Source organism: Remersonia thermophila, chromosome 3, assembly GCF_042764415.1.
Source record: "Remersonia thermophila strain ATCC 22073 chromosome 3, whole genome shotgun sequence".
Classification (NCBI taxonomy): domain Eukaryota; kingdom Fungi; phylum Ascomycota; class Sordariomycetes; order Sordariales; family Chaetomiaceae; genus Remersonia; species Remersonia thermophila.
In genome coordinates this window covers 1,737,879-1,757,418 of record NC_092219.1, presented here as the reverse complement: position 1 = coordinate 1,757,418, position 19,540 = coordinate 1,737,879, and the positions used below count along the sequence as shown (strand labels likewise).

Here is a 19,540-nt window from a genome sequence, read left to right as displayed (position 1 = left end):
AGGTGCCTGCTAGATGGCGAGAATGGCATGCCCCAATGTTGTGTTTAAAAGCAAGCTCCCCCTCGGTATTGTCTTGGCAGCTGCCCCGCAGTGACGGGACGAAGTGCCCGGCCTGGGGGATGGCTTGGCCCCCTGCCGGGAAGCCCACGTGCTGTACCGGTCCTTGTCCCGCCCACTCCAACTGGACCTGAAGACTATGTATGTACACAGTAGCAACCAGATAACTACATATGACATCGAATGTTGAGAGTTGGGAGCCTGGGAAGGGGGGGGGGGGGGGGGATTGAATCATGGTAATTTTAGCACTTCTCCGATGATGCGATGCAAAGTGCCATCTATGATCCAAACGGGACTCAAATCGCATGTTCCCGGGTTCCGGGTCCAACTTGCACCGCCTCTCCGCCCCCTTGAGCTGGCGCTGGCAATGGCTGGTGATTCGACAATCCAACGTTCCCCATTCCATGGCAGAGCTTGGTTGATCTCTTGACCCCCCCATGACCCAAAAAAGTCCATGACTTCAACCCCCAGAGAGGGCTGGGGCACTCACCCAATCCGTGGAGGGCTGGCGGGTACTTTGGTCCGTCCGAAGCCTGCGCCGAGTGCTTTCTAAGTGGTTATCTGGTGGGGCTTGGCTGCTGCGCCAACTCCGGACGACTTGGAACGGGATTCTCGGACTTCAGAACCTGTCGAGATCAGAAAAGCCTCTTTTTCAAGGAATTCGTCAATTCCAGTGGAACCGCCATTGACTGTGTCTTCGTTGAGTCCTGGCGGTTTCTCCGTCTCCATCGTGGGATCCATTCAGCAACTATCCAGCTCTGAAACCCTTCCCTCCTCCCCTATTCTAGGTTTGACCTCACCAGAAGTTGAAGAGGGTTCAACGTCCATTCGACCAACCGCGCCACTTCTGCCCTGTCCAAGCCGGTTCAGCGCGGCGCAACTTACCACTCATCATTCAACAAATCCCAACGACGTATGTGAAACACTCCACTCACCTTAAGTACACAGTTTTGTTTTTTTTTCTATTGTCTCAGTGATCACGGTCCTCCTCCTTCACCCCAGGTTTTCTCAACGCCGTTTGACTGACGTGGCATTTCCGAGATAGCTTCTTCTTCTTCATCTTCTTCTTTTGTTTCTGTTGTTGCCCCGTCGCTCCAAGTCGCATTCTTCGGTAGATTGACAAGCTCGAGACCTCTCGTGCGGGTTTGTCGGGCTTCTTATGCGGACGCTGCTGCGCTTCACGGGCCAATCCGCTGTTTCGCTTTCTCTCTCAGCGTTACGTCCCGTCCGTCTGAGTGCTGTGCCCAGTCTTGCTCGCCCCCGAGGTGTCCTACTGCTCCCAACGGCCGTCGCACGCTCTCCGCCTCGAGCCGTTTCATTCAGCTCTGCAGGCCTTGCCGGAAAACGTCCCTGTGAACCCCAGCGGCGTCTTGTGATTCGCATCCGCACCCCGCGCCGTCCGAGCCCTCCTCACCACCAGCCCCGCGGCCCCGCCCTTGTCGCATCCGCCTCGGGTTTCCTGCTCGTCCTCGCCGCGGCACTTGCCGCCTCCGCCTACTACACCCTCCGGCCTGTATCGCCCCGCGCCGAGGCCCTGCCCGACAGCGCCGACGAAGCCATGACGGCCGAGATCGCCCCCGGCCGCCCGGGAAACCTGACCCCGGAGCAGGAGGAGAAGCTCAAGCAGCTGTGGAAGTACATCTTCCAGGTCTGCGGTGTCGGTCAGGACCTTTCAAGCAATGCCGCTGCCGCCGACAGCGCGGCCACGCCCGAGGCCGCCGGCGACAAGGCCCAGGAGGAAGACGCCAAGAAGAGCAAGAAGAGCCGCATGTCCCTCTTCTCGCGCAGCAAGGACAAGGACAAGGGCAAGAAGGACTCCCCGTCCGAGCCCGAGCCCGCCACCCCGGCCGGCGCGCCGACCATCGTCCTCGACCTCAAGGACGGCGACGCCGACAAGTACGGCCAGACCAAGCACTTCTACGAGACCTTGGCCAGCCAGTCGCCCGAGTCGATCCGCGACACCATCTGGAGCATGGTCAAGCACGACCACCCGGACGCGCTGGTGCTGCGCTTCCTGCGCGCGCGCAAGTGGGACGTTGAGCGCGCGCTCATCATGCTCGTGTCGACCATGAACTGGCGCGCGACCGAGATGAAGGTGGACGACGACATCATGCGCAACGGCGAGGAGGCGGCGCTGGCCGCCGAGAAGAGCTCCGGCGGGGACGCCGCGGCGCAGAAGCTGGGACACGACTTCATGGCGCAGATCCGCAAGGGCATTAGCTACGTGCACGGCCACGACAAGCAGGGCCGGCCGCTCTGCTTTGTCAACGTGAGGCTCCACAGGCAGGGCGAGCAGGCGGAGGAGGCCCTCGAGAGGTACACGGTGTACCTGATCGAGACGTGCCGCATGCTGCTGCAGCACCCGGTCGACACAGCGGTACGTCGTGGAATCAATTGCTTTTTGGGGGGAAAAAAAAGGGATGCTTGTTTTGTTCTGCTCTCCTGCTGACGCGCCGCGCCGCTCTCACAGACCATCGTGTTTGACATGACCAACTTCTCCATGGCCAACATGGACTACACCCCGGTCAAGTTCATGATCAAGTGCTTCGAGGCCAACTACCCGGAATGCCTAGGCACCGTTCTCGTCCACAAAGCACCCTGGATCTTCCAAGGCAAGTCAACCTCCTCCTCTCTTCCTGGCTACCTTACCAAAACTAACCCCCCCTCCCCCCCCCCCCCCCCCCTTCTTTCAGGAATTTGGAAGGTCATCCGCGGCTGGCTCGACCCCGTGGTCGCCAACAAGGTGCACTTCACCAACAACGCCAAGGAGATGGAGGCCTTCATCCCGCTCAAGCACATCCCCAAGGACCTCGACGGCGACGAGGACTGGACCTACGCGTACGTCGAGCCCGTCGAGAACGAGAACGCGCGCATGCGCGACACGGCGACCCGCGACCGCCTCCTCGCCGCGCGCGCCGAGCTCTACAAGGAGTACGAGGCGGCGACGCTGGAATGGATCCGCGCCGCGCCGGGGTCCGAGGAGGCCGAGAGGCTCAAGGCGGCGAGGAACGACATCGCCGAGAAGCTGAGGGTCGGGTACTGGGAGGTGGATCCCTACGTGCGCGCGCGGTCCTACTACGACCGGATCGGGGTCCTGCAGGCCGGCGGCAAGCTGAATTGGTATCCCGCGGAGGCCAAGCAGGAGGGGAAGGCTGGGAGCCAGGAGGACGAGAAGAAGCCCGCGACCGAGGTCGTCAGCGCGGCGCCGGCGGCGGTGGAAACGTCGCCCGACGATGTGGATTAGACGGACGGACGGCCGGGGTTCGGGGATGGTAGCAACTCATGGGAGACACGCCTCGCAGTGCCTGACGGGTATTAGAGAGTACATGTCGGAAGCTTGAGGGTTCTGGGCCAAGCTTGGGTATTTCCGAGGAACTATGTTGGTATGTTGGTTGCATCACGGTAATAACACGCAAGACGGTGGGCATTAGCGTTGGCTGCGAGAGCTTTCTTTGTTTTGCAATTGTGCTTGGTCTGATGCCACGCGGTGCTACCTATCCCGTCTGGGCTCGGCAAGGCGGTCCCCTCCTTCACATCTTGGACCGGATCTCCTCGGCCAGCGCCTTGAGCTTCTCCATGTCCGACTTTTGCGCCGGCCAGCTGATGCCGAGGCCCTCGTGCACGTTGGGCTTGGGGATCTGTCACGTCGGTGCGTCAGCGTCAGCGGGTCGCCACCTTGTCCGATCGGCCCACGCGTTTCCGCCGGGCGTGTCTGTACGTACCATGTGGAAATGCACGTGCGGAACCTCCTGGTGCGCGCCGCGGCCGTTGTTCTGCAAGATGTTGTACTCGTTGGCGCCCGTGGCGATGGCGAGCTTCTTGGCGACGGGCAGGATCTCGGTCAGGTAGTCGTCGGGAATGTCGGCGAGCTTCTCGCCGTGGGCCTTGGGGATGACGAGCGCGTGGCCCCGGCTGAGCGGCTGGATGTCGAGGAAGGCGAGCGTCTTGTCGGACTCGAAGAGCTTGAAGGACGGGATTTCGCCTGCGGGTGCGATCGCAAAGGGTTAGGTCAGTTAGCCCCATGAGGTGCCCGGTCTCGGTCCATCTCGAGCCGACAGCTTGGCTGATGACGTCGTTGGAAGATGGGTTGGTGGGTGAGGTAGGTAGCTTGCCCTTGATGATCTTGCAGAAGATGCACGACGCCATCCTGCTTGCCATGGGTTGGTTGTTCAAAGAGACAGAATTGGAGGCGGGAAAGGGGGGGTTCGTAGTGGTTAGGTAGATACCGAGAGGAGAGAAAGTCGAAGGGGTTTTGCAGCAGAGATCCCAATTGCGACTCGGGAACAGCTACGTATTGACTGGCATCCAATGCTGCGCAGACAGTGGAAAGATGGGACGGATGGCCGAGCGGGTGTGAACTGCCATCAAGTGCCCGCTGACGGCATCCAGAGCGGGGTCCCTGCCGCCGCCCCTCCCCCCCCCCCCCCCCCCCCCCCCTGTCCCGGTTCCGGTGAGGGGTCTTCAGTTGGGTGATGGGGAAGCTTCCATCATTGTTCTACACGAGTTGGATTGCCCAGCCAACAACACATCGTTTATTTACGTAGACACCTCTAGAGTTCATGCGGACAACCAAGGAGAAATGCGGGTGACGGTGGCTCTCGACGGGGAAAACAAGAAAAAAAACTGCATAAAAAGGATCAGGCGGACCCTGTCATGGTGGCCAGGCTGTCGTACCAACGGCTTGTGAGGAACGCATGTCCCGTGTAGCCGGGCGTGATGTTGGCCCCGCCACAGGCATCCCACGCAACCCCGCCATCAAGTGCTGGAAAGTAGGCTGATGTCACTCCTACCTCGTCCTGTCGCAAACGTCGCAATCCAACTCAAACTCGACAACGTTGTTCTACCCGTATAATAGCAACCTTGGAGGACCCCTTGCTCAACCCATAACAACCTGTCGCTGCCATAGTCTACCCCTCACAATCCCCAACAGCACCATGCCTACCACGTTCAAAAAGACAAACCTCTATGGCGGCGCCATCGTCTGCGACCTGCCCGAGAACTTTGCCGACGTGAGGTATGTCTGAGAAACCCGCAACGCTTCGTACCACGCCGCGGCTTAGGGGATGGAACTGACCAGCCGCCTCTCACCAGCACCATCCGTCAGGTCCCCGACAACCAAGAGGTCTACATCGACCAGGACGGCTTCACCTCCATCATCTTCGACATCACCCAGCGCGTCGAGACTTCCGGCGAGACCTCGATTGAGCGCGACGGCCGCGCCCTGACGGTCCACCTCGAAGACCTGGTCGGCGACGACGCCGACACCGTCAAGGTCTGGAACACCACCGAGACCGAATTTTCCCACCTTCCGTAAGCTCTTTCCCTTCCTTTTTTGGTTTTTTTTTGTTGGTGTTGCTATTGTTGTTTTCCAGGCCCACCCTCAACCCTTTTCTCTCGTCCTTTCGCTTCCCCTCCACATCCATCCACCAAGCTAACCACCACCAACCAACTTCAGCGAGGGAACCCCAGCCTACACGCTCATCGCGACCCAGACCCCGCGCCAGCCGCCCCCGGCGCCCGAAGACGACCCCTCCGCGCCGCCGCGGCCGCAGCGCTCCGCCCCCGACTTCACCGCCATCATCCTCACCCTCGTGCGCCTCGAGCGCGAAAAGTCCGACGTGCTGGTCACCATCAACGTGCCCCACATCCGCGGCGAGTACGACGAGGACGAGGTGGACCTGGAGCTGGGCAAGCAGGGCGCGCTGATTGGGGACGCGGTCGAGTATGCGGCCAGGATCTGGTCGACTTTTGAGGTCAAGAGGTGGGGGTTGTTTGGAGAGCCGTAGGGTTTCTACTCCTTGCGTTGAATAACGAGCGAAAGGGGGCAGAGGAGGGGATCTTTGGCCAGGTTTGAATTTCTTTTTTTCTTAGCGCCGCAAGGTTAGGAGGTTCAAGTGGTCGTAGGAAAGATCAGGAAGGGGTTGAGCGAACAGGCGTGGGCGGCCTCTCATGTTTCTGTATTTTTGCTTGGATTTGTGCTGAAGAGAAGTCGAGGTCCGGTCGGCGTTGTTAAAGGGATGATGTGACGCGAACATGCCAGCAGCTCATGAATCGGAATGATAATGGACATCTCATATCTCGTTGATTGCTGATTGTTCCCTCGGTGCCTGCAACAAAGCAAATAATACCTTTTGTCCGCCCGTCTTTGGTGACCACAACGATGGACTATGGATTCGAATGGCGCCGAATTTTATGAGCTGCCTGTCTTCTCGAGAGGATGAAGGAACAACACAAATTGAGGCATCTAGTTGGAATCGTGTGGTTGAGTAATGATGTGACAAGATGGGACGAGACGACTGACACCGCCGTTCATGAACATCTCTTGCATCCTGGACAATACGGCCAGAAACATTGTGTCATGATAGCATGTGCCATTCAAGTGACCATCATAGGTAATTACCGTACGTGCACGAGAATGAATTAAAATTTCCATGTAGACATGACATCTCAACATATGACATCTCAACATGTGCATAGTTATTACCCATCAGAAAAAAAGAAAAAGAAAAAAAGAAAAACACACAACGCCAAGCTGGATGCTCATTCCGCTCTTGTCTTGCTCTCTCTCACTCTGCTCCCCCTCTCTTGGTTCATGCAGCCCCTCACTCATCCGCATCCTCACCCTCCGTAGACCCCTCTAGCGCCGCCAGCACCTCGTCCTCCATCACCTGCACCACGGCCGCCTTCGCCGCCGCTTTGGCCGCCTTGTACGCCGCCCACTGCTCGGCCACAATCTTCATGATCTCCTTTTGCGGGCTCCCCGGGTTCTCCGCCTTGACCACGCGCATCTGCTTCTTCATAAACGCCTGGTACTCGCTCACCTTGGGCGCCGGCTTGGCCACGCTGCTTCCGTTCCCGCCGGCCCCGCCAGCAGCAGCAGCTCCAGCTCCAGCACCGGCTCCGGCCGTCGTCGCCCCCTGGCCCCGCGGCACGGGCTTGATCTGATTCAGCACCCCCTTGCACCTCCCGCACCGCTGCCTGCCGGGGTCGATGCTCTTCGAGTGCCGCTTGTAGAGCTGGAAGCAGTCGTTGCACTCCCAGACGTACTTGAAGTCGATGGCGTAGTTGTGCTTGGTGGTGACCCTGACGCCGCGGTGGGCAAAGGCCGCCGTGACGCGCCGCCCCCACTGCTGGAACTCGGCGCCGTGCGGGTTGTTCTTGACGCCGCTGACCATGTAGTTGGCGAGGTGGCAAAACTCGTGGGCGAGCGTGTTGAGGAGGCGGTGTTCGTCGTCGATAACCTTGGAGGCGAGCTCGATGGAGGCGTGGTGCTGCGTCGTGGTGGTGGTGGTGGTGCGCACCACCTCCGACTTCCAGTGGGCGCGGCCGGCAGTGGTGTTGAGCTTCTTGGACCAGATCAGCTTGACGCCGCCGGTGGAGGCGGCGAGCTGGCCGATCTGGCCCGAGGTGATGGTGTCGTCGAGCTCCTGGAGAAATCTCTCGGCGAGCTGCTGCTTGGACTCCTCGAAAGCTTTCTTGGCCTGGCGGGCCGACGGTTGGGTCATGGCGGTCTTGCCTTTGGGCTTCGCCTTGGTGGTGGTGGTGGTTTCTTTCGCAGGGCTCATCTGGCGGGCGGCCGCGGGGTCCGGGAAGAGTTGCTTGCGCGGGGAGTGTTCGTCGTTCCAGTCGTCGATGAACTCCTGGCTCCAGAAGAGGTCCGAGCTGGGACGGTGCGGCGTGCTGGGGATCCGTGGGAGCTTCTTGGGAGATATAAGTCCAGGGCGCTGTCTTGGTGCGGTAGTGGATGGAAAGCTCCGGTCGCTGCAGGTTGATGTCTCGCTCTCCGACAATGACGCTTCGTTCTTCTCGCCGCTGCTAGAGCCGAGTTAGCAAAAGAAAGTCGAGCACCAGCATGGGTGGGTTTTGGCTCACATCTGGAGGTCTTCCAAGAAGGCCGCAAGATCGCTTTGCTCTTTGTTCTCTCCTGGCTTGTTTTTCTGGCGTCGTGACGAAGCGTTGCGTCGCGGATGCGGGTCTTGGTCCGCATCCTCGTCGGGTGTCGCCATTCTGGTTCGTGGAGGTTTCGTTTCTTTGCTTCCTTTCGGTGCCGTTGCACGATCTTTGCTCCCGCCAGATGGCTTCTTGTTCTTCCCCGCGGGCTTTTGCTTCTCAAGAGCCTTCCCCGCACGTCGAGACGTCCCAAAGACATCGTCGTCAACATCCTCGGAATCCTCGTCCTCATAGATCTGGAACTCCGAATCCTCCAAGTCCTCCGAGCTGCACGAATGGAAAGTGTTGTCGAAGATAGACGTCTCCTCCATGCCCTCCTCCGTGGCATCCTCTGTGGCATCCTCCGTGGTCTCTTCGGTGATGCTGATTTCCTCCCGGGCCGAGACGTACTCCTCCTCCTCCTCCTCCTCCTCCTCCTCCTCCTCCTCCTCCTCCTCCTCCCCCTCCTCCTCGGCCGGCGATGACGGGATGACGATGGGGTTGCGGGCAACGGCCGGGGTGCGAGGCCTCAGCTCGACCCTTGGGCGGCTTGGGCGACTCGGCCTTCTCAGCTCTGCCTCATCGTCGATCTCGATGGCATTTTCCTGGCCATCCTGGGAGCGGTTTGGGGACCACGCTCGAAGCAACAGGTTGTCCGTCAGCGGTCCCAGTTTGCGTCTCCTGACGGTCGCCGGGGTTTTGGCTGTTTCTCCTGGGCGCTCCTTCAATCGGAGCCGGGCTGCCGGTGTGGATGCTGGTCTCGGCGTCGTTGCGGGTCTCTGTGTGCGGGTGCTCAGGACCAGGCGGCTCACATCGGGGAACTCGTCGTCGTCGTCATCGCTCGGCGATGTCGGGGGTCTTGCCAATCGGGCCATCTTGGACGCAGGGTATAGTATGGTTCCGCTTTGTAATTCGAATGGGCAATTGAGTCTCTGCTGGTACGGACGTTTCTCCTTTCCGCAGCATGCGATCTGGAGGTGAACTTGCGACTGTAAACAATGCGATGAAGAGGCGGGCCTGTGGTTGGACGCAGCTGGCCCACATCGGTTGTCGGGGGCAACCGACGGCCAAGTCCCTGGTCTCACAGCAAGCTCGTTGCGAACCATATGTACAATGTAACGTTAAACTAGTTAACGCATAAGGGAGAAACGATGATGAACCCCTTGACAGCCTTAAGCCAATCTGAAACCAAAGTACCCCCCAGCTCTGATATAGCCTTGCCTTTGACTTGAACAAGGCTCTGCAAAGGGTCGGCCCTTCGTTACGGCCGCGAGCCGGCTAGATGCCCCGCTCTGCCGTTTTGATTTCGCTGTCCGATCTCTCCGGACCGCTGGACGTCTAGCCGGGCGTTGAGTTCAACCCTCTCTCCAGGATCAGATCGGAATGGCTACGTGCATGCGTCCAGGTCGTTGCTCAGCCCGAGAGAGCTGCTGTGCCCTTCTTGTTCTGAGCACCCTTTCTGACCATCTGAAAATCTCCAATGTATCCATCTGCCGTGATCGGGCCGCCCTCCCTGGGTTGACTCTCGACGGCTCTGGTACCCGCAGCATGCCAGAGCCTATCCAGGCTGTGATGTGTTTCCCGAAGACGGGCGTCGATAAGCGCTGGACATGGGGACAAAGGCACGAACAATGATGCACTACCCGCTGCTACACAACGCCGCGGCGTCATTGCTTGGTGGGAGGAGCAATAGTCCTGCGAATCGTGGGTCGCAGAGGGACACATCTGCCGAGTCTAGACTCCCTCGCTCATCCCCAGATGGGACGTGCAATGGAATCGGCCGAAAATGCCGTGGCCGTGCATACTAGGTAGTGTCGGACTGCAGGAGGAACGCGGGATGGGAATGCATATATGGATGGGTGGGTTACGCAGTATGGATGGAGATGGCAGGTCGTACATGCAAATCGGGATGCCACATAACGGTCACTCAACGGCTGCAGGCAAGCGAATAGGGCCAATCAAGATTTAAACTACCCATTTGAGGCTTCGTGGATGGATTAGTTTCTCGACGCGGTGTTTGTTGGCAGCCAGACCGATGAGATTCATCAAGCCGTCTTCGTCGTGCCATCATTCGCTCAAGCCGCCTGGATTTGACCTGTTTTCTGGGCTGCCTTCGCTCGAACGGGTTGCCTCTCCGTTTGCCTGGGTCGGGTTTAGCCTATTTCCACATGCTTTGGGCATTAGTTATCCTGTTGGCTGGTCCCTCTGCCGCTCGCGGGCCATATTTATCACCTGCGATGGACCAGCAGCATGCACTTGTCTGGCGCTCGCTGACGAGATGCAGGAACAGATGCAACCCCCACGGCCTCCCACACCCGATGGGTTACTGGAGCCAAGGGACGGGAAGCCGTTGATCCTCACGGTCTTCCAGGCGTTTCCAGCCTTGAGAGGCCCCGGCGGGTGGGTTGGTCAGATGGCGCTTGGTCCCCAACCCAATCAACGGCGACCATGGGCCTGGATGGCGGACATTGCGCAAGCGCAGGACCTGTATGGACAAGAGAAGTACGAGAAGATCCACCCGCATCTCCAACCCGTGGAACTCGGCGGTCCCGACGATCCCTCTTATTGGTTCCGGTCCGTTGAGAGGTGCAAAAAGATAAGTTAACTCACTCATGGTTTCTCAACAAGAGAAATCATCAATCCTCACTCACCCAAGTCCGTAGGGGAAAAGCAATGCTCTCTGCGCGCACCCATCATCTATTACTTGGTGTAGGCTGGCTCCACCGGTGTCACGCTTAACCGTTTACTACTAACTAATCTGAGAAAGCTTGCGAAGATCGACCGTGGTACTCCTGCAATGTCAGATCGTCAGCTTGTGAATCCCCCCAGAATAGCCCATCCCAGAAGAATCCCACCCAAGCTGCTGATGTGGCGTGTGCTGTTGCGGTACTGTGTTCACAGTACATACGAACGAAACGCTGTGGAACGACCGTGTCGTGGCGCACTGTGTTCAGGGTCGGAATGCCCCTCGTCCGGTGAGTTTGAGGCAGCCCCGGCCAGGCGAGCGAACCAAAGAACCAGGAAGCCCTGACTCTGCGCGACCTGCTGAGGAGCTCAACTCCCGGCGTTTACTGCGTATGATTTTTTTTTTTTTTTTTTTCAATATCAAAAGCTGCCCACTTCGTGGCGTAGCTGTGCGGCACCCTCGTGATCGTGTCGGGCCCTCGTATCCAGCGTTGAGAGCTGGGTGCATGGTGCGTACTTCTCAATGGTTCGCTGGGTCGCGCGACCATCTCGACCCGACGGACCAGCCTGTTTCGCACTGTCCGGTAGAAGTGCTGTCCAAAAACGAGATGACTTGTGGTCCTGATGGCCTGGTCTATTCATGTTTTTATTCTTCGTATGCATCATGATAACATCGACCTTCCAACGTGATGCATGCACGAAAGGCTTCATTTCCATCGTCATCCTCTTCATTTTTTTTTCGCAGGTGATCTTGGACCATTTCCTTGCTCGGCGCCCTCGCTGTCGTCATCGTGCTGCTGCAGAGCGCAGTCCTGCGGGAGGCGTCCTCGGGCAGCGGTTGCCAAGAAACGCCGGGGGCTGGTCCAGAACCGTGTCGGATTCAGGGGCACCAGGGGACGGTCCGAGGAGGGAGTGGCGGAGCAATCGAAGGTTCAAAGTGAAAATCTGATGCAGCACAATCTCGGCTTTGCCCGGCATCGTAGCTTCAACAGCCCCAACCCTCGTTTCGCGTGACCCTCGCTTCCTTCATTGACCGTCCCACAGGGAGGACGCACACACCTGACGCCTCATCGTGGCGTGCATGCAACAGAAAACAAAGGCGCCGGGCAAGGTGTCGAGAGAGAAAGAGAGCAGAAAGGGACGGCTGCCAAATCGCGTCCGGTCCACCCATGCCCTGCTGAACCAACAACGCGCCAAGCTCGACTCGGTCGGGTCCATCGCACCGGCGGCGGGTGCCGAATGGTGAGGTGGCGAAAGAGCCGGATGGAGACGCCGGCAGTCAAGTCAACCTGTGATCCCCTGCCACGCCGGCGTCCCGCCATGATACGCGCGTATGTACATACAGAAGCAACAGCGAGCCCAGGAGGATCGGTTCTTCAGTGGATGAGATGGCGGTCCAAGAGGGAGACGGATGCTGTACTGCGTACTATAGATCTCTGTCTCTGTTCCATCGTGGGTGACCGCTGGAATGTGCACGCAGAGCGGGCCCGATCGTTGGCCTGCGTTTTTCTTGGTTTACGGTGAGAGACAGACGCACACTGTGCCGTCTCTTGCATGACACTGTCCCCCCCCTCTCCTGTCCAGCCCCTGGCGAGACGACCAGGATCCTTGATGACCTGGGAGCGAGCCGCTGGTGCTCTGGAGGAGCCCCACTTCTTCCTTTCCTGTCTCCTGCCACCTCCCGGAACGCCTGGACGCTGCATCCACTGCATCCGCGGCATCCACTCCGCTGCTTCATCGTCTTTCCCTTGTCCCCTCTCCACTTTTTCTGGCGGTCCTTGGCCTGACTGGCCTCCTTTTCTCGCCCGTCTTCCCTGTTTCTGCTCCTGCATCCCCCGTCCATCCCAAACCACTTGTCGCCCGAAGCCTGTTTTCCAGGTTTTTAGTCGTCTTTTTCTTTCTTATTCTCTCCTTACCGTACCTGCTTTGATCGACACTCGTTCGCACACACACTCCCTCCCTATCTCTCCCTTTCTCTCGTTTTTTGGGGGAGGGATTTGCTCCAGTCGTCCTGAGGAATTCGAGACCTCGTGCAGGCGGCACAAGCCAGCAGCAACTGACTCTCCACGCCGCCAACCGCTGCCATCCAGTCGATTGGCGTCTCGCATCTTCCTTGCGTGCCGACCCACGAGACACCGAAACGCCCAGAGCAACCCGGTGAATCCAGGTCACCCCGACTCGTGAACACTCCATCTCCCGACCAACCTCGTCAATCGTTCAGTCTTACGTGGAAGAAGAGCATTTTGAAACGGCTGAAGTTGAGTTCGGTGTTTGGGTGGAGGATTTCCGACAGCCCACCTCTTCGTGCACCCTCAGCCACCATCCAATTTCTCTTCCCTTCCCACACGCTCGTTTCCCTCCGAGGCGCATAGCAACCGTCGCTCTGCCGGCACAGAAGTTCAACGGTGCTTCGTTCCGACCCTCTGAGCCGCTTTCCCCCCGACTCGTCTTGTCATCGCAGCCATTGGAACCGACCGGTCGTTTTCATGACTTATTGATCGGGTGAGTGTGCCGTGGGCAATCGCCATTTGTTTACTCGGGGGGTTTTTTTTTTTTTCGGATTCGGCCATCTAACAAGCTGTGCAACGCAGACATCGCGCCCACCATGTCGGGATATCAACAAGGCCACGGCCAAGGCCAGGGCCAGGGCCACTACCCTGATCAGGGTCATTACGATCAGGGCTATGGCAACGATGGCTACTACCAGGATGACCAATACTACGACGCCCGCGGGCAGAACCGTGGTGGCCAGCAAGGCGGCGACGGCTACTATGATGAATCGTACGTGTGGTGACCTGTCTCGCATCTGCGCTACGCGTCTCAGGGAGCTGCCTTGGCTGACCCGTTCATTCCAGCGGTTACTACAACGCCGACCCCAACAACCCGTACCACCAGGATGGCGGGTACTATGACAACCACGACCAGTACCAGGACGATTACTACAATGGCCAGCACAATGACGGCTACTACGATCAGGGCCATGATCAGGGCTACAACCGCGGCCAGGGCCACCGGAACGGCTCCGAGGAGGATTCCGAGAGCTTCAGCGACTTCACCATGCGTTCCGATATGGCCCGCGCCGCCGACATGGACTACTACGGCCGCGGCGACTACAACGGCTACGAGCAGAACCGCGGGTACCGTCCTCCCTCGTCTCAGATCTCGTACGGCGGCAACCGCTCGTCGGGTGCCTCGACCCCCAACTACGGCATGGACTACCCCAACATGCTTCCCAACGGCCAGCGGTCGCGCGAGCCGTATCCCGCCTGGACCTCGGACGCCCAGATTCCCCTGTCCAAGGAGGAGATCGAGGACATTTTCCTCGACCTGACGGCCAAGTTTGGCTTCCAGCGTGACAGCATGCGTAACATGTACGACCACCTCATGACGCTGCTGGACTCGCGCGCCTCGCGCATGACGCCCAACCAGGCTCTGCTCTCGCTCCACGCCGACTACATCGGCGGCGACAACGCCAACTATCGCAAGTGGTACTTCGCCGCCCACCTGGACCTCGACGATGCCGTCGGGTTCGCCAACATCAAGGGCCGTGGCCGCAAGAAGGGCAAGAAGAAGAAGGGCGCGCCCGAGAACGAGGCCGAGGCCCTCGAGGACCTCGAGGGTGACGACTCCCTCGAGGCTGCCGAGTACCGCTGGAAGACGCGCATGAACCGCATGTCGCAGCACGACCGTGTGCGCCAGCTCGCCCTGTACCTGCTCTGCTGGGGCGAGGCCAACCAGGTCCGCTTCATGCCCGAGTGCCTGTGCTTCATCTTCAAGTGCGCCGATGACTACCTCAACTCGCCTGCCTGCCAGAACATGGTCGAGCCCGTCGAGGAGTTCACCTTCCTCAACAATGTCATCACGCCGCTCTACCAGTACTGCCGCGACCAGGGCTACGAAATCATCGACGGCAAATACGTCCGCCGTGAGCGCGACCACAACCAGATCATCGGCTACGATGACTGCAACCAGCTCTTCTGGTACCCCGAGGGCATCGAGCGCATCGTGCTCAAGGACAAGAGCCGCTTGGTCGACGTGCCGCCCGCCGAGCGCTACCTCAAGCTCAAGGACGTCGAGTGGAAGAAGGTCTTCTTCAAGACCTACAAGGAGACGCGCTCCTGGTTCCACATGATTGTTAACTTCAACCGCATTTGGATCATCCACTTGACCATGTTCTGGTTCTTCACGGCCTTCAACTCCCCGACCCTCGTCACGCCCAATTACGAGCAGGAGGTCAACAACGCCCCGCCCCCCGCTGCCCACTGGTCCATCGTTGGCTTCGGCGGTTCCATCGCCGCCTTGGTCCAGGTGCTGGCGACGCTGTGCGAGTGGATGTACGTCCCGCGTCGCTGGGCCGGCGCTCAGCATCTGACCAAGCGCCTGCTCTTCCTCCTGGCGGTCCTGGTCATCAACGTCGCTCCCGGTGTCTACGTCTTCATGCCTGAGAAGGACCTGGACGCGTTCCTCGACAAGCAGAATAGCCGCATCGCCCTGATCCTCGGCATTGTGCAGTTCTTCGTCGCGCTCATCACGTTCATCTTCTTCTCGATCATGCCTCTTGGCGGCCTGTTCGGCAGCTACCTGGCTGGCAAGTCGCGCCGCTACGTCGCCAGCCAGACCTTCACCGCCAGCTACCCGCGGCTGCGCGGCAACGACATGGCCCTCTCCTTCGGCATGTGGATTACCGTCTTTGGTCTCAAGTTTGGCGAGTCTTACGTCTACCTGACCCTGTCGATCCGTGACCCCATCCGCTACCTCGCCCTCATGGACGTGAGCAGCTGCCTTGGTGACTCCATCCTCGGGAAGAACCTCTGCGTCCACCAGCCCACGATCACCCTGGCCATCATGCTCTTCACGGACCTGATCTTCTTCTTCCTCGACACGTACCTCTGGTATGTGCTGCTGAACACGGCCATCTCGATTGCGCGCTCGTTCTACCTGGGCTCGTCGATTCTGACGCCCTGGCGTAACGTCTTTTCTCGCCTGCCCAAGCGCATGTACTCCAAGATCTTGGCCACCACGGACATGGAGATCAAGTACAAGCCCAAGGTCCTCATCTCGCAGATCTGGAACGCCATCGTCATCTCCATGTATCGCGAGCACCTGCTGGCCATCGACCACGTGCAGAAGCTGCTCTACCACCAGGTGCCGTCCGAGCAGGAGGGCAAGCGCACTCTTCGTGCCCCCACCTTCTTCGTCGCCCAGGAGGACCACTCGTTCAAGACCGAGTACTTCCCGAGCCATAGCGAGGCCGAGCGCCGCATCTCCTTCTTCGCCCAGTCGCTCTCGACGCCCATCCCGGAGCCCCTGCCGGTCGACAACATGCCCACTTTCACGGTCATGATTCCGCACTACAGCGAGAAGATCCTGCTTTCCCTGAGGGAAATCATCCGCGAAGACGAGCCGTACTCGCGCGTCACGCTCCTCGAGTACCTCAAGCAGCTCCACCCTCACGAGTGGGATTGCTTCGTCAAGGACACCAAGATTCTGGCCGACGAGACCTCGCAGTTCAACGGCGATGAGGAGAAGAACGAAAAGGACACGGCCAAGAGCAAGATCGACGATCTCCCCTTCTACTGCATCGGCTTCAAGTCATCGGCTCCCGAGTACACGCTGCGCACCCGCATCTGGGCTTCCCTGCGCTTCCAGACCCTGTATCGCACCATTTCTGGCTTCATGAACTACGCCCGCGCCATCAAGCTCCTCTACCGCGTTGAGAACCCCGAGGTCGTTCAGATGTTTGGTGGCAACTCGGACAAGCTGGAGCGCGAGCTCGAGCGCATGGCCCGGCGCAAGTTCAAGATCATGGTCTCGATGCAGCGTTTCGCCAAGTTCAAGAAGGAGGAGATGGAGAACGCCGAGTTCCTGCTCCGCGCCTACCCGGATCTTCAGATCGCCTACCTGGATGAGGAGCCTCCGCTTGTCGAGGGCGAGGAGCCCCGCCTGTACTCGGCTCTCATCGACGGCCACTCGGAGATCATGGAGAACGGCATGCGTCGCCCCAAGTTCCGCATTCAGCTCTCGGGCAATCCCATTCTCGGCGACGGAAAGTCGGACAACCAGAACCACGCGCTCATCTTCTACCGCGGCGAGTACATCCAGCTCATCGACGCCAACCAGGACAACTACCTCGAGGAGTGCCTCAAGATCCGCAGCGTTCTCGCCGAGTTCGAGGAGATGAAGACGGACAACATCTCCCCGTACACTCCTGGCGTCAAGACCGTCTCCAAGGCCCCCGTCGCGATTCTCGGCGCCCGCGAGTACATCTTCTCGGAGAATATTGGTATCCTGGGCGACGTGGCTGCCGGCAAGGAGCAGACGTTCGGTACTCTGTTCGCCCGTACCCTCGCGCAGATCGGCGGCAAGCTCCACTACGGCCATCCCGACTTCCTCAACGGCATCTTCATGACGACTCGCGGCGGTGTCTCCAAGGCCCAGAAGGGACTGCACCTCAACGAAGATATCTATGCTGGTATGAATGCGCTCCTTCGCGGCGGACGCATCAAGCACTGCGAGTACTACCAGTGTGGTAAGGGTCGTGATCTCGGGTTCGGGTCGATTCTTAACTTTACGACCAAGATCGGGACCGGTATGGGTGAGCAGATGCTCTCTCGCGAGTACTACTACCTGGGTACCCAGCTGCCGCTGGACCGTTTCCTGTCCTTTTACTACGCGCATCCCGGCTTCCACGTCAACAACATGTTCATCATGCTGTCGGTGCAGCTCTTCATGATCTGCCTGCTCCAGATCGGCGCCCTTCGCCGCGAGACGATCCCTTGCGAGTACGACCGCCAGGTGCCCATCCGCGACCCTCTGTACCCGACGGGCTGCGCCAACACGGACGCGCTCTTGGACTGGGTCTTCCGCAGTATCCTGTCCATCTTCTTCGTCTTCTTCCTGTCGTTCGTGCCCCTGATCGTCCAGGAGCTGATGGAGCGCGGCCTGCTTCGCGCCTTCACCCGCTTCGCCAAGCAGCTCTGCTCTCTCTCGCCCTTCTTCGAGGTGTTCGTCTGCCAGATTTACGCCAACTCGGTGCAGCAAGACATCACGTTCGGCGGTGCCCGCTACATCGGTACCGGCCGTGGTTTCGCGACGGCCCGCATTCCCTTCGGCGTTCTCTACTCGCGTTTCGCCGGGCCGTCCATCTACTTTGGCGCCCGCATGCTCATGATGCTGCTCTTCGCCAGCGTCACCATGTGGCAAGCCGGTCTGGTCTACTTTTGGATCTCGCTGCTGGCCCTCGTCATCTCGCCGTTCCTGTACAACCCGCACCAGTTCGCCTGGACCGACTTCTTCATCGACTATCGCGATTACCTGCGCTGGCTGTCCCGTGGCAACTCTCGCTCGCACGCCTCGTCGTGGATCGCCTTCTGCCGGTTGTCCCGCACGCGCACCACGGGCTACAAGCGCAAGATCCTGGGCGACCCCTCGGGCAAGATGTCAGCCGACGTGCCTCGCGCCGCCATTACTAACACGTTCTGGTCCGAGATCTTCACGCCGTTGATGCTAGCCGTGGTGACTTTGATCCCGTATCTCTACATCAACGCCCTGACGGGTGTCGCGAGGAACCACCCCAAGCAGAAGGCGACGGCCGCGCTCCTCCGCGTCGGCATCTGTGCCCTGGCGCCCGTCGCCATCAACGCCGGCCAGCTCCTCGTCTTCTTCGCCATGGCCTGCTTCATGGGTCCGCTTTTGAGCATGTGCTGCAAGAAGTTCGGCTCGGTCCTCGCCGCCATCTCGCACGCCATCGCCGTCATCGTGCTGCTTGTCTTCTTCGAGGTCATGTTCTTCCTCGAGAGCTTTGACTTCGCCAAGACGCTCCTCGGCATGATCGCTGTGGTGGCCATTCAGCGCTTTGTCTTCAAGCTCATCATCACGCTGGCGCTCACTCGCGAATTCAAGGGCGACCAGTCCAACATCGCGTTCTGGACGGGCAAGTGGTACTCGATGGGCTGGCACACCGTGTCGCAGCCGGCGCGTGAATATCTCTGCAAGATTACGGAGATGTGCATGTTCGCTGCCGATTTCATTCTGGGCCACATCATCCTGTTCATGATGCTCCCTGTTATCCTGATCCCTCAGGTCGACAAGCTGCATTCCATGATGCTCTTTTGGCTGCGTCCGAGGTATGTCCCCCCACCTTTTTTTTCCAACTCCATTGCTTGGTACATACTAACTCGTGTACCCCAGCCGCCAAATCCGCCCGCCCATCTATTCGATGAAGCAGACCAAGCTCCGCCGCCGCCGCGTCATCCGCTACTCGATCCTCTATTTCGTGTTGCTCGTTGTCTTCCTTGCGCTGATCGTCGGCCCCGCCGTCGCTGGCGGGTTTGTGCCCAAGAGCATTTTCGATACTCTGGCGTCCACCAACCTTGTCCAGCCCTCGGGCCTCGACAATGACGACACTCGCGGTCGCACCCCGACGGGTACTGGCCGCAAGGGCTACTCGGGCGTGTACACCCCGACGACGACGAGCACGTTCAGGGAGACGCCGACGCCCAGGGCGGGCGACAGGAGGATGCTACTTGTTTAAGTCTAGATTCCATGGATGCATGGGAGGTGGAAAGAATGACAAAAGCTTGCTTGTCATGAGGGGGCCATCTAGAGGGTGTGGTGTTTGTTTGCTTTTTCGGTTTCTCTTGGTTGAGGGGTGAATGCAAGCACGGAGGAGGTAGTGGGATGGTGTTAGGTTTCCCGTTATACACCGTTTTGTTTAATACGCTCTCATCACGTCTGCCGTCGTGACGGCCGAGCCGTTGACGGTTTACCCGGAATGTTGGGGTCTGGAAAGGTGATATTATTACACAGCATCAAGTCAATCATTGGTTTCTGCTGCTTCGGTGGTGCGGTTCCCGGTGCCCGTGACCCA

General features: G+C 59.2%; 5 protein-coding genes across 5 annotated transcripts; 3 read left to right on the top strand and 2 right to left on the bottom strand.

The window, feature by feature from the left end:
• Positions 1–1,216: 1,216 nt before the first annotated feature.
• On the top strand, positions 1,217–3,301 carry VTJ83DRAFT_3310 (uncharacterized protein; the record flags this gene model as incomplete). The annotated part of the gene is made up of 3 exons (XM_071009675.1): positions 1,217–2,434; positions 2,528–2,669; positions 2,751–3,301. The coding sequence occupies 3 exons, from the start codon at positions 1,217–1,219 to the stop codon at positions 3,299–3,301; spliced, it is 1,911 nt and encodes a 636-aa protein (XP_070867188.1).
• A 286-nt stretch (positions 3,302–3,587) lies between these two features.
• Positions 3,588–4,215, bottom strand: VTJ83DRAFT_3309 (uncharacterized protein; the record flags this gene model as incomplete). Its single annotated transcript, XM_071009673.1, has 3 exons — positions 3,588–3,695; positions 3,780–4,039; positions 4,170–4,215. The coding sequence occupies 3 exons, from the start codon at positions 4,213–4,215 to the stop codon at positions 3,588–3,590; spliced, it is 414 nt and encodes a 137-aa protein (XP_070867187.1).
• Positions 4,216–4,991: 776 nt separating this feature from the next.
• VTJ83DRAFT_3308 (uncharacterized protein) lies at positions 4,992–5,843 on the top strand (the record flags this gene model as incomplete). Its single annotated transcript, XM_071009672.1, has 3 exons — positions 4,992–5,071; positions 5,149–5,367; positions 5,513–5,843. 3 exons carry the CDS (start codon positions 4,992–4,994, stop codon positions 5,841–5,843), a joined length of 630 nt encoding a protein of 209 aa, XP_070867186.1.
• An 816-nt stretch (positions 5,844–6,659) lies between these two features.
• On the bottom strand, positions 6,660–8,318 carry VTJ83DRAFT_3307 (uncharacterized protein; the record flags this gene model as incomplete). Its single annotated transcript, XM_071009671.1, has 2 exons — positions 6,660–7,872; positions 7,930–8,318. 2 exons carry the CDS (start codon positions 8,316–8,318, stop codon positions 6,660–6,662), a joined length of 1,602 nt encoding a protein of 533 aa, XP_070867185.1.
• A 4,958-nt stretch (positions 8,319–13,276) lies between these two features.
• Positions 13,277–19,204, top strand: VTJ83DRAFT_3306 (uncharacterized protein; the record flags this gene model as incomplete). Its single annotated transcript, XM_071009670.1, has 3 exons — positions 13,277–13,452; positions 13,527–18,797; positions 18,862–19,204. The coding sequence occupies 3 exons, from the start codon at positions 13,277–13,279 to the stop codon at positions 19,202–19,204; spliced, it is 5,790 nt and encodes a 1,929-aa protein (XP_070867184.1).
• Between the last annotated feature and the right edge of the window lie 336 nt (positions 19,205–19,540).